This window comes from Raphanus sativus, chromosome 5 (genome assembly GCF_000801105.2).
Source record: "Raphanus sativus cultivar WK10039 chromosome 5, ASM80110v3, whole genome shotgun sequence".
Classification (NCBI taxonomy): Eukaryota; Viridiplantae; Streptophyta; class Magnoliopsida; order Brassicales; family Brassicaceae; genus Raphanus; species Raphanus sativus.
Window position 1 is genome coordinate 33,569,583 of NC_079515.1, and position 12,552 is coordinate 33,582,134.

The 12,552-nt window shown below is 34.2% G+C and overlaps 3 protein-coding genes across 3 annotated transcripts; all 3 read left to right on the forward strand.

The window, feature by feature from the left end:
- Nucleotides 1-3,594: 3,594 nt before the first annotated feature.
- On the forward strand, nt 3,595-6,153 carry LOC108860061 (dof zinc finger protein DOF5.6). The gene is made up of 2 exons (XM_018633967.2): nt 3,595-3,820; nt 4,269-6,153. Exons 1-2 carry the CDS (start codon nt 3,773-3,775, stop codon nt 5,334-5,336), a joined length of 1,116 nt encoding a protein of 371 aa, XP_018489469.2. The 5' UTR covers nt 3,595-3,772; the 3' UTR covers nt 5,337-6,153.
- A 1,696-nt stretch (nt 6,154-7,849) lies between these two features.
- Nucleotides 7,850-9,255, forward strand: LOC108859169 (GDSL esterase/lipase At5g62930). Its single transcript, XM_018633028.2, has 5 exons — nt 7,850-8,113; nt 8,285-8,425; nt 8,488-8,564; nt 8,662-8,826; nt 8,930-9,255. Exons 1-5 carry the CDS (start codon nt 7,937-7,939, stop codon nt 9,096-9,098), a joined length of 729 nt encoding a protein of 242 aa, XP_018488530.1. The 5' UTR covers nt 7,850-7,936; the 3' UTR covers nt 9,099-9,255.
- A 666-nt stretch (nt 9,256-9,921) lies between these two features.
- Nucleotides 9,922-11,319, forward strand: LOC108858771 (putative F-box protein At5g50220). The gene has a single exon (XM_018632644.2). The coding sequence runs from the start codon at nt 9,922-9,924 to the stop codon at nt 11,317-11,319; it is 1,398 nt and encodes a 465-aa protein (XP_018488146.2).
- The last annotated feature ends 1,233 nt before the right edge of the window (nt 11,320-12,552 follow it).

Genomic DNA, 12,552 nt, shown 5'->3' on the forward strand with positions numbered 1-12,552 from the left:
GGTTCGACCCACACAAATATAGAGGAATATATTCTCCAGTTATACTAAAAAAGCAAGGCAACTTATTTTAATTCTTGGCGAATATTATTTCAAATTTCGTTGGATAAGCATAGGGTTTGACAACTTGACATAAACCAAATAGGTATCTCAACCTTTATGAGCATATGAAATCCATTCATTCACGGATAAATACTGTATATGGTATAAATTTTCAAGAGATTCGTATATGTCTATGGTATTAGTTAAAGCATACACTATACATAATCAGAATTTACTTATACGTACTGGGATAATGTTGTTGAAGGAAACTCGTGCCAGAATAATGTGATACTTTCGACCCATTTACATGCACGTACGTACTCCCATCTTCAAAACGTTCAATATCACAGTATTGCCTTGTTCGACTGCTTATAATTGGGTGTATTATGTATACCCATGATATGCTGATGTGAGCGAGGGAAAATAATGAGTGATGTAATGGAACAAAAATACGCGCGCGAGACAGATACACGTCGTTAACTTTAAAAGGTGGGTCTCGCTAAATTAGATGTATATGTGCCAAAGAAATTGTCTTATCTTTAACAAAAAAAAAAAAAAAAGAAATTGTCTTATATTGTGTGGTTTATATTCACATATAGTCATGTATGCGCCCTTTTCCATGCCCCTTTATTCTTTTCTTTCTTTCCTTCAGTTTTTAGTTTTGTTCTTTTGAAAAAAAAAAAATTAAGTGAACCAAGGGTGAAGTATTCTCCCTAGATCCTTACAATCTTCAGCTTCCTACTTGTCCCTTTAAAGCCATTTATTTTTAGCTCGTAAATTTTGCATTGCCTCCATTCAAATTCTTTTTTATCATAAGTGCATTATTGTTATTATTATTATTTTGCATTTATGAATTTCCAATAACTTTATATCAATAGCAAACTCAATTATTATTTTTAAAAAATTATTTTTATCATTAACTGATTAAAAAAGTTATAGAAAATATAAACATTTATCCACCACAACCGTATATATCTTGAAAGAGCCGTAAATTTAGATTGTTAATCTTCCTAACAGAAATAAACAAGATGCCTCCCATTATATCAGATTTAATACACACTAAAATATGGATTCTCTCCAATTGGTTAGGTATGACTAATGACTGTGCAACAAAAACCCTTTAACAACAAAAAAAATGACTGTGCAACCAAATGTTAGTAAGATCTCATCGACAAATGACACTGAACCAAAAAAATAAGCTACCGATACGGCATATTCTCCAAGTTCTTCTCCTTAGTCCACTTACAAGGAATGTAGACATAGAATGAAAAATTTTACTTTAAAAAGAATAGAACTGTAAGAAAATGAAAGAAATATGTTAAATACTCTATTTTTTTTCTTCAGTGGTTAGTTAAGGGAAATACTTTATCGACAATAATACTCGTCAACTACTTTTACCATTTTGCTAGATAGAATTATAATCTCTTGTAGAACTTTTTAAATTTTTAATATAATCTAATACATGATAAAAGAAAAAGGAAAAAAAAAACAATTCAAAATATAGAATGAATTTATTTTGACGGTCGGATGAATATCTCTTTATGACTTATAGATTGGTCATCATGAAAAATATCAAGCTAAACGAACTTAACATGAGGTGCTTAATCGGTTTTAGTTTAGTCTTTCAATCAAATTTGAATCTAAAATTATATTTTGCATTTTTAGATCTGTTACGATGCAACTAAAAATCTGAATAAAAATGTTACTATGGTATTCTATTTTTCACTCTATAATAGAGTAAAAATAAGCTTATTCTATAAATAAAATAATTCATTTTATTTTTTATTTGTTATTCTTTTTTTTATTTTAAAGTAAAACACTAGTGAAATACACTTAAATTTTATTATAAAATTACTCTATTTCGAATTAAAAAATAAAGTGATCCTTAAAAATGGTCTCAATTTTTTTTTAATTGGTTTAATCGGTTTTAGTTTATTCTTTAAATCAAATTTGAATCTGAGATTACATTCAAAAATATAATTTTCATTTTTAGATCTGTTTCCATACAACTAAGATTCTAAAATATTTTAAAGTTTATTTGAACGTTTAACCAAAAGAATCTAAAAGCTCAATTCACATACAGATATAAATAATTAACAGTTAGAGGCTTAGAGCCCTCAACTTTTCTCTTTTTTGTTTTCAGCCCCTCAACTTTTTTCTTTGTTCTTCTTTTTCAGCGATCAAACTCTTTAACTTTTAATTTGAAAAGAAATCTAGAAAGTATCCAAAGTTGTTTTAACAATTTGCATAATTTACTAATGATTTGCGAAGTAACTAACACAAGATCAAAATTGTAACAGGCTGCCACATGTAGAACAAGTGACAGGTGACAAGAGAATAGATACTTTGCTTGAGCGGAGCGAGCGACTGGAGCCCATGAATGGGCCCTAGCAAAGTTCTCAAACACATTCTTCGTTCTCTTTATCGTAAGTTTCAAAACGCAAAAACATGATAGACAAAACTTCGAAAAAGATATTATTCTCCTCTCACTTTTGTCTCTGTTGTGTGACGATCAAGCCGCTATTTCTGAATTCATCTGAAGGCTTACATTGTCCATCTGGACCGCATAGGTTAATCATGACCGTCGGATAGATAAAGATGTTTGGTCAAGTTGACATGGACCCACAAAAGGGGTGTGGGTCAGAGGATTTTGGAACCACCGACGCTTTCTTTTCCGTATATACGGTCCACCTATACACTTATTTAATTATAGTAGATATTAATTATCTACAAATAAATCGTAATGAAAGTTTTCACTTTTATCATGATCACCAAAGCAACGCGTATTAACTTTTCAAAATCAAAATTTTGTTAAAGAATTCAAAACTGGAAGCAGAACATACTGATTGAGTAATGTTCGTAACCATTTTCTAAATATAAGAAATTAGAGAATATAGATGAGTGTCATGAAACTGAGAATTACTCACCATACTCTACATTATTTCCAGAAATAGAACATTCAAAGGAAGCTCCGTAGTTTACTCTTTGTGTCCACAAATATAAAAGAAACTTACAAATAGTGTTTTTTTAACTTACAAATAGTGTTATATTCAGATGAAAGAATAAAACGATCAAACAACATAAGAAAACTATGGAACTACAGTGTTAGATATAAGCTTACCTGAGTTATGGGCGACTATAATGAATACTCTCTCTGTTTTATAATATTTGACGTTTTGCATTAGTACACAAACATTAAAAAACTATTTTTTTCTAAAAAAGTAGTTTAAAAATATTATTTTAGAATCAGTTAACCAATAATAAAAAAGACAGTAAAATCTAATTGGTTTAACAGTTTACAATAAAATCAAAGTTAACCTTAAAATCTCAAAACTTTATATAATTTGAAATAAAATTATCTTTCTAAAACATCAACTATATTGAAACGGATAGAGTATTAAAGTTCAGATAAATACAATTATTATCATTAAAGAAATAATTTGTTATTGAAATGATATTTCTTAATATTAAAAATAGCAGTATTAAGCTAAAAAGAAACAATTTGCAAGTGTGAACTAACTTAACTAAGCATTGTAGAAGTGGTTTTGAGTGGAGAAAGCAATCCCGAGGTGAAGGGTCCGCCTCTTGCTTCCTTCTTATTCACACCCCAACCCCCAAACTCTTTCTTGCCTCATCTCCTCTCTTTCTTCTCTCTCTCTCTCTAGATTTTGCTCATGAACTTGTCTTAAAATTCTCATTCTCATCAAACTAAACAAAGAAAACAAAACACAACATGGGTCTCACTTCTCTTCAAGTTTGCATGGATTCTGACTGGCTCCAGGTATCTCCAGTTAGGCCTCGCTTATATGTATTTGCGTTTGCTTTTACGTTTAAAGTTAGTATATTTCCTTCAAAGAACATAAAATTAAAATCAACAGAACTAAGTTGTTAATTGTAAAGGTAAAAATCATGTGCAAATGGAAGATCTTTTACGTTTACGTTTGACATTTTTGTCTGCAACTGAAAAAATCCTTTAGTAGATATGATTTTGTTTTTGTCTCATGCAAACACATGCAAATGTCTCATGTGCCAAAAAATGGTTTGAAATAATTTTTAGAGCTGACTCATCTCGAACCATCGTTCTTTGGCGTGCGAAAGATGAATTCTAACATAATAGTACGTTTGTCTTGTGGTGAATTTAGGTCTTTGTTTGAAAGTTAAAAAGAAAACGATTAGTTAGATCTTACACTGTTAGACATTTGATCTGGTTTTGTAACTTGTAATATCAGGAAGCTGAGTCATCAGGAGGAAGCATGTTAGACTCTACAACAACTTCTCCAACAGCAGCCGAGATACTAGCTGCTTGCAGCACTAGACCACAAGCCTCGGCCATGGCTGTAGCCGCGGCTGCTCTGATGGACGGTGGAAGGAGGCTGCGTCCACCTCACGACCATCCACAGAAGTGTCCTCGTTGCGAGTCAGCGCATACTAAGTTTTGTTACTACAATAACTACAGCCTCTCTCAGCCTCGTTACTTCTGTAAAACATGTCGCCGTTACTGGACCAAAGGCGGCACTCTAAGGAATATTCCCGTCGGTGGTGGCTGCCGGAAAAACAAGAAACCCTCTTCCTCTAATTCCTCATCCTCCACTTCTTCCGGGAAAAAGCCGTCCAACATTGTCACCACTAATACCAATGACCTTATGGCGTTAGTACATTCTCATCAGAATTACCAAAATGCATCTTTGGGGTTCTCACATTTTGGTGGGAATGGGGTGATGGGGTCTTACACAGCTCTCGGTCATAGTAACGTTGGTTTCTTGGAGAGCAAGTATGGCGGTTTGCTTTCACCAAGCCCTAGACCTATTGAATTTTTGGACAGTAAGTTTGATCTCGTGGGAGTGAACAATGACAATCTGGTCATGGTTGATCATGGAAGTAACGGTGATCGTCATCATCATCAAATGGGTATGAATCACGGATTAGGTCTTAACAACAATAACAATGATGGGTTTCAGGGGATTTCTCCGGCAAGCAACGGAAATGCTGGTGGTGGTCTGATGGATTTATCTATAAGCCAGAGACTTATGCTAGCTAATTATGACCATCATCATTATAATCATCATGAAGATAATCAAAGAGTAACGTCAATAATGGATGTGAAACCAACTCCAAAGCTGTTATCTCTTGATTGGCAACAAGGTCAAGGCTACACAGATGGTAGCGGCAACGGAGGCGGTGGAAGATCTGACGGAGGTGCATACGGCGGTAGCGGTTATATCAACGGCTTAGGTTCGACGTGGAATGGTTTGATGAATGGCTATGGATCCTCTACTAAAACTAACTCCATGGTTTAATAATTAATATCAGAACTTTATTTATTGTCGTTATCAACCGGTAGTAAAGAAGCAATTATATTAGTATACTAGATTTTGACCCGCGCTTTTGAAGCGCGGGATATTTTACGATGAAAAATTTCACTAATAATTTAACAAATATTTTGGTTATTTTTAAAGAGTGTGTATTTAAAATATTTTTGCATTTAAATCAGTATTTTTAAATTCAACCTGATTGTGATTATACTGGTTAATCCGGAGATCTGACAATTCAATTTATGTTTTTAAAATATTCATATTAAAAAATCACTAAAACCCGAGACTAACCGATTGAACTGATGGATGACCGATATGTAATCTAATTGGATTTAAATTGTAATAGTTTCATAATTTGTAATCTTATAATCGAAATTTTAAAGTTCACTATTTTGCAATTTATGAAATTATGACGTTTCTACAAAATTTTAAAGAGAAAATGATAGATATAAAATAACTAAGATTAATTATTGTATTATTTAGAAAAATTGATAGTAGTATAAAAAATATATTGTTTGGAAACATTGATAGTAGTATAAAGAAATAAGTATATTGTTTGGAAACATGAATAGTAGTATAAAGAAAGGAACATTAGTGACTTAATGTATGTTTAACTATAAAATATAAAAGTGTATATAATTTAAAAACTTACAAAATAAATGTTAGGTCCAACAGAATGTTTCTGTTTTAATAAGATAGATGGGTTTGTTTAATTAGCCAGTTTTATGTGTGTTCGTATGGTTGAGAACCAATACGGTGATGTGTAATGTTTCTTGATACAATTAGCGTCCAGTCTATATTTTGCAACTTAGCTCTTTATACGACTTCAAAAACTATGGAATATATAACTCCAATTTCGAGAACACATGAGATGAATATAGATGACCAGTTATAAGTTGCAATGTCTTTTTTTCTTTTGCTATTGTAGTATAAAAGAATCGAAAATCTTATCCATGGATTTTATCGATAAAAGGAAGTAAACATAGTCATTGACTGAGAGGTATTTGACATTATAAAGAAGATGACACACTTTCAAACTGGAATATATTCTAAAGAGAACTCACGAGATAGAAAGCGAAGTTACCAAACAGTACATACATCAGAAGACAAGATCATTTGTTGATGTACAAAAGTCACACCAAAATAAATAAATAAGCTTACACCAAAATAACTGCTAAAATACTTTTATTAAAAAAAAACTGCTAAAATACTATTTTTCTAAACCATCAATTTTACGGCTTTGCTCATTACCATTCAAACTTGTGAGAGTGGGACTTTATTTACTTGTTTCATTATGATATCGTATTGTGTCTTGTGATTCCCGCTAGAAACTAGACTCTCTCCCACTGGTCTGGAATGATTACACGACCAAGTAGAGGTGAGATACCACCAAGAAAGAACATAGCACCAGAACATAAGCTATCAACCATGCATTTTATCCAGTGTTTTTCATCTTTTGCAAGGAATGAACACAACGCTGAGCCAAGTATGGCCAATACAAAAGGCAAAAGAGATGAATATAGATGACCAGTTATAGATTGCAATGTCTTCTTTTCTTTTGCTATTGTAGTATAAAAGAATTGAAAATCTTATCCATGGATTTTATCGATAAGAGGAAGTAAACATAGTCATTGACTGAGAATATTTGACATTATAAAGAAGATGACACACTTTCAAACTGGAATATATTCTAAAGAGAACTCACAAGATAAAAAGCGAAGTTACCAAACAGTACATGCATCAGAAAACAAGATCATTTGTTGATGTACAAAAGTCACAACAAAATAAATAAATAAGCTTACACCAAAATAACTGCTAAAGTACTATTTTTCTAAACCATCAAGCTTACGGGTTTGCTCATTACCATTTCAATCTTGTGAGAGTGGGACCTTATTTCTTATTCGCATGTTTCATTATGATATCGTATTGTGTCACGTGATTCCCACTAGAAACTAGACTCTCACCCACTGGTCTGGAATGATTACACGACTAGGTAGAGGTGAGATACCACCAAGAAAGAACATAGGCAGCAGAGCATAAGCTATCAACCATGCATTGTATCCAGTGTTTTCGTCTTTTGCAAGGAATGAACACAAAGCTGAGCCAAGTATGGCCAATACAAAAAGCAAAAGAGATGTATTGAATTGGCATAATTTCTCCCATGATGGCCATGCAAATAACTATGGTGCCACTGAGAGCACTCACAATCACAAAGAGGAATCTTGTTCATCAGTGTCTCCCTTTGGTTGTCCATTTTGATGATAAAAAAAAACTCTGGATAAAATTATAAAATCGATAAAAGAAAAAAACTGAGAACTACTTAATTCAGACAGTCTTTTCGTCATCTAATCGACAAAGGTAATTGTGTCGTTAAATAACCAATAGTGTACCAATTAAACCCGGTTATCTTCTTTTCCTTGTAAAAACACAAACCCGACCCGGTTCATACGGGCTAGCTCAATCTCGACCAGACCAAGGTGGGAATGGGAACCCACGCTACAACATAACATTGCGTCATAAAACGGTTACTCACTAAACCGGGAGAGGAGGGAGAAACAGAAACGGAGAAGCAGTGCAGTTTGGTGATGAGGCCGCATATAGTTCTGTTCGGCGATTCAATAACTGCGCAGTCGTTCAGATCCGGCGGATGGGGATCAGCTCTCGCCGACGCCTACTCTCGCAAAGCTGATGTCGTTGTGCGTGGCTACGGAGGCTACAATACCCGATGGGCTCTCTTCTTGCTTCACCACATTTTCCCTCTCGTCAGATCTCTCTCTCTCTCTCTCTCTCTCCCTCTCCAATCAATTTTTTTTTCCCTTCAAAACTGCGAACTGAGATCTGATCAACACACAATAATCGTTGATGGAGCTGTTTTTGTTTTTGGTGCTTGAATCTTAGTGTGTGTGTGTGTGTCTCTGTCTGTGTTTGATTAGGGATCTTTGACTCCACCTGTTGCGACGACCATATTCTTCGGTGCAAACGATGCAGCTCTCAAAGGAAGGACCAGTGATAGGCAGCATGTGCCCGTGGAAGAGTACACGGATAACATCAGAACAATGGTTCAGCATCTCAAGGTGTTCGATTTTTATGCTACTATCAAAACATTTAATTGCATTTCTAATCACTCTGTTTGCAGAAATGTTCACCTACCATGCTAATTGTGCTTGTAACTCCACCACCAATTGATGAAGCTGGACGCCAGAGCTATGCAGAGTAAGTAGGCCTTTTTTATTTTACTCATCACCATCTTTTTTTTTTGTTCTTCAAAACATTTATAGTCATTTATAGTGACTGTGTGTTGTTACTTCAGATCAATCTATGGTGAGAAAGCTATGAAGGAGCCTGAGAGAACAAACGAAACCACTGGTATCTACGCACAACATTGTGTTGCATTAGCAGAGGAACTCGGTCTGCGATCTATCAACCTTTGGTCCAAAATGCAGGAGACTGATGATTGGCAGAAAAAATACCTCAGGTCCATTATTTGATTCGTAGAAACACTCTCATCTCCTCGATCATTGTCATTTTGTTTTTTATTAAATGGTTCTTCTTGCTCGTTGTTTCTTGGATGTAAGCAGTGATGGACTCCATCTCACGCCTGAAGGCAATGGAGTTGTTTATGAAGAAGTTTCAAGAGTGTTTAGAGAAGCTTGGCTCTCTCCTGAAGAAATGCCTTTTGATTTCCCTCACCATTCTCAGATCGACGGGGATAACCCATCCAAAGCTTTCCAAGAGCGTTGCTTATAAGAGATTTGATCGAGTTACAGCTCTTCTTTTGTGTTCTTATGCCATGTTTTTATTACACCAACACATTTTTATACTCTCTTATGTTCTCTTGTTTCAAAATGATTTATAATTTTTTTCAAAAAATATTTGTTTTACAATACATTTTTTACATTTTTAATGCGTTTTATTAGATAAGAATTAATGACAAATCATAAATTTTATAGAAATTTATTGTGTTTATTTAATTTGAATGGATAAAATTTGTGGAAAGTAATTTATCAAAGAAAAAAACAATGTATTTATAATCTAAATTTTAATATATTTTTTAATGTGTGTGAAAAATCCTTGAATGCATGTTTTATTAAAACAATGGTTAAATTGTAAAATTTCAAAAAATTTAATACTTATTGTGTTTATATAATTTTGATTGGATAAAAATAGTTTATCACAAAAAGTAATATACTAATTTAAAATTTGTGTGAAAACTCTAAAACATTGTTTTGCATTATTTATAAACACAATCTACTTGGGTTTGGGGATTGATTGGGCTAAAAGGTGATCTCTCATTGATGGTTCAATAATTCTCTTCAATGTAGGTTGTCTTGGGCCTTAAACGGGCAATGAAAGTGGGCTGCTTTGCTTTTCTGCTGAGCATTCTCATTAGAAAAGAATAGAAAAAGAAGCAAGCCAATTATGGCCCTCTCTTATCAATAAGTCCCCAAATGAAAGTCAAGAATGAAAGTGGGCAACATTACCCATAATGTTAGCCTAAACCCTAGTAGGTCTCTTTTCTTATCGTGTTAACTTTTTCCTTAGTGATTGACAAGAGAGAATATAGACAATCATGACGAAGAAGAGAGGAAAGAAAAAACAAAAGTCTTTACGACAAGAACATCAAGGTGGAGAAAAGTCATCAAAAGCAATCCATGACCTCCCTTTTGATCTAATGGTGGAGATACTCTCGAGACTACCAGTGAAAACACTTTCGAGGTTCCGATGTGTATCGAAGCTATGGTCATCTAGTATCGTTACCGAGTCGATCAAAACTAGGTATTTGACTCATCCAAGCCAGCTCGTCATTTTCTCCCAGCCGTTGCTAGAATCTTCAAATATGTCCTCGTATACTTATCCTCTTAGCACAAACACAAGATTCGTAGCCGCAGACAGAGGTACTTGTACACTATTACCATGCAGAAACTACTTAGTCTATGGATATGTCCGAGGATTAATCTGTTATCGCTCAAACTCTAAGAAGTTTGCGATATACAACCCTACCACGAGACAAAACGTTTTATTGCCGCCTATACGCGGATACCATGATGGATTCTCTTGGTATGATCCAGTTAAGAAAAAGTACATGATAGATAGCAAGTACTATCATGGATTCTTTGGTTATGATCCAGTTAAGGATCAATACAAAGTCTTGCGTTTTATTGAAGGGCCAAGAATTTGCGATTATTCTTGTAGGGTTATGACATTTAGAGGAGGTCTAAGTAAACATGAATGGAGAAATGTTAAAATCCAAGACGATATCTCTCCACCACGAAGTAATGGTGTGTGCATCAATGGGGTCATCTATTACATAGGAGGGACTTTGACAACTAGTGTATGGGTACTAGGGAGGTTCGACGTTAGGTTTGAGAGATTTGATCATATTCAGATGCCCCTAGCTGTGCAGATGAATCAGTTGGAGGAGTTGAGTTTGGTAAATTACCAAGGGAAACTAGGATGCACGTTTTATAGCAAAGATAGAGCAGAGGTGTGGATTATGAAAGATCATCTTAGCGATAAACAAGAATGGTCCAAGGTTACCCTTGACATGTCTCTTCCTGATATGTTAAAGACACGTATAGCTGGTGTCACTCTTAATGGTGAGATTGTGATAATGCCCAAGACACTGGATTCTGATCAAACGTTGTTATACGCATACTTTTACGACCCCAAGGAAAACAAGACTAGAAGAGATGAATTTGAAACCACGGCCTTTAAGGGGGAGCTAGGAGTTCCTATCTTTAGCGAGCCGAATCACATGGAGAATACTATGTCCTTGTTCGGGAGCCAGTTTAACAAGAAAAATAAGAAGAGGAAGAAGAAGAAGAAGAAGAAATCAGCAACCACCGCTGTTTTCTCCTGTAAAAAAATATTATTGTGTCCCAAGAACCTCTTTGTTATAGCTTTTTTATCTGCCGCTCTCTTTCTGGCAATAACGTTTGTGTCTTCATTTGACTCGTTTCACTTATAGTTTTTTTCTTCTTCTTTCTCTAAAGCTTAATATAAAATTATCTTTGTTGGGCGGATTATTTGGTTATGATCCCGTTTGAATATCAATAAAAATTGTTTTGCATGATTAGAGGGTCACAAAACTTTGAAGGTTCTTTTCAAGTTAAGGATATAGCACTCGTATATCTGGTTGCACTCTTACATCAACGATAGGTGTGGGTTCTGGTGTCAGTCTTTATGGTGAGATTGTGATGATGCACCAGACATAAGATTATGCTCTGATCAAAAAGGATACTATTTATGATCCAAAGGGTAATAAAAAGAGTTGAATACGAAAGCATGGGGAAGTGAAAGATCCAATGATATCACGTGGGTCGGTTATACCTTGCACCGATGACAGACCGATCGGTTTGATTATAGTATTAGAGCATGCTCATTGCTAGGACCAACTAATTGTTTCTTAAGATTAGTTTATTAATATATGTAGATTAAGGAATGAAGTTAAGAAACTTTAGTAAAATGGTAGATTATCGGTAGATACATGAGTTGGTTCTTAGTTAAAAATTTAATTATTGTTTTAGTAAGTGAATTGTGTTTAAAATAAAACTTATTAAATTAAAATAACATTGAAAAAAATTACAAACTCGTGAAAAAAATTACAAAGTTGGAAAAAAAATTACAAAGTTGAAAAAAAAACATTTATTGAATTAATGGAAACTTAAACATGAAATGTTAATTTTCAAACCCAAATTTCTCCCATATATTTTCGATCAAATCAAGTTTTAATTGAGTATGGATTGGTGTATCCCGAATTTGTTGAGCGACATAATCAACATTATCGAATTGCTGAGTAGGCATCTTGACGCAAAAAGAAATATCGGCATCTTGAAACGTTTCATCTGGACTCTGTGTACGTCGTTCATCTTCCACTATCATATTATGGAGTATTATACATGCTCTCATAATATTTGCTATCTTCGATTTATCCCATAAATTAGATGGATTCTTAATGACGGCGAATCGAGCTTGCAAGACTCCAAAAGCACGCTCAACATCTTTCCGGACAGATTCTTGTTTTTTAGCAAATAATTTGTTTTTATCTCCTTGTGGTAGTCGGATAGATTTAATAAATGTGGCCCACTCCGGATAAATACCATCGGTGAGATAGTAGGCGTAATTGTATTACAGCTGCCTCATATCCATTCGATTATCTGAATATTTTTTCCAAGATTTTTGACAGAGGAGAAACACGAAC

Coding starts and splice junctions, on each gene's coding strand:
- LOC108858771 (XM_018632644.2), top strand. CDS start 9,922: ATGACGAAGAAGAGAGGAAAGAAAAAACAAAAGTCTTTACGACAAGAA.
- LOC108860061 (XM_018633967.2), top strand. CDS start 3,773: ATGGGTCTCACTTCTCTTCAAGTTTGCATGGATTCTGACTGGCTCCAG. Junction 3,821..4,268: donor TGGATTCTGACTGGCTCCAG/GTATCTCCAGTT, acceptor TTGTAATATCAG/GAAGCTGAGTCATCAGGAGG.
- LOC108859169 (XM_018633028.2), top strand. CDS start 7,937: ATGAGGCCGCATATAGTTCTGTTCGGCGATTCAATAACTGCGCAGTCG. Junction 8,114..8,284: donor TTCACCACATTTTCCCTCTC/GTCAGATCTCTC, acceptor GTGTTTGATTAG/GGATCTTTGACTCCACCTGT. Junction 8,426..8,487: donor CAATGGTTCAGCATCTCAAG/GTGTTCGATTTT, acceptor CTCTGTTTGCAG/AAATGTTCACCTACCATGCT.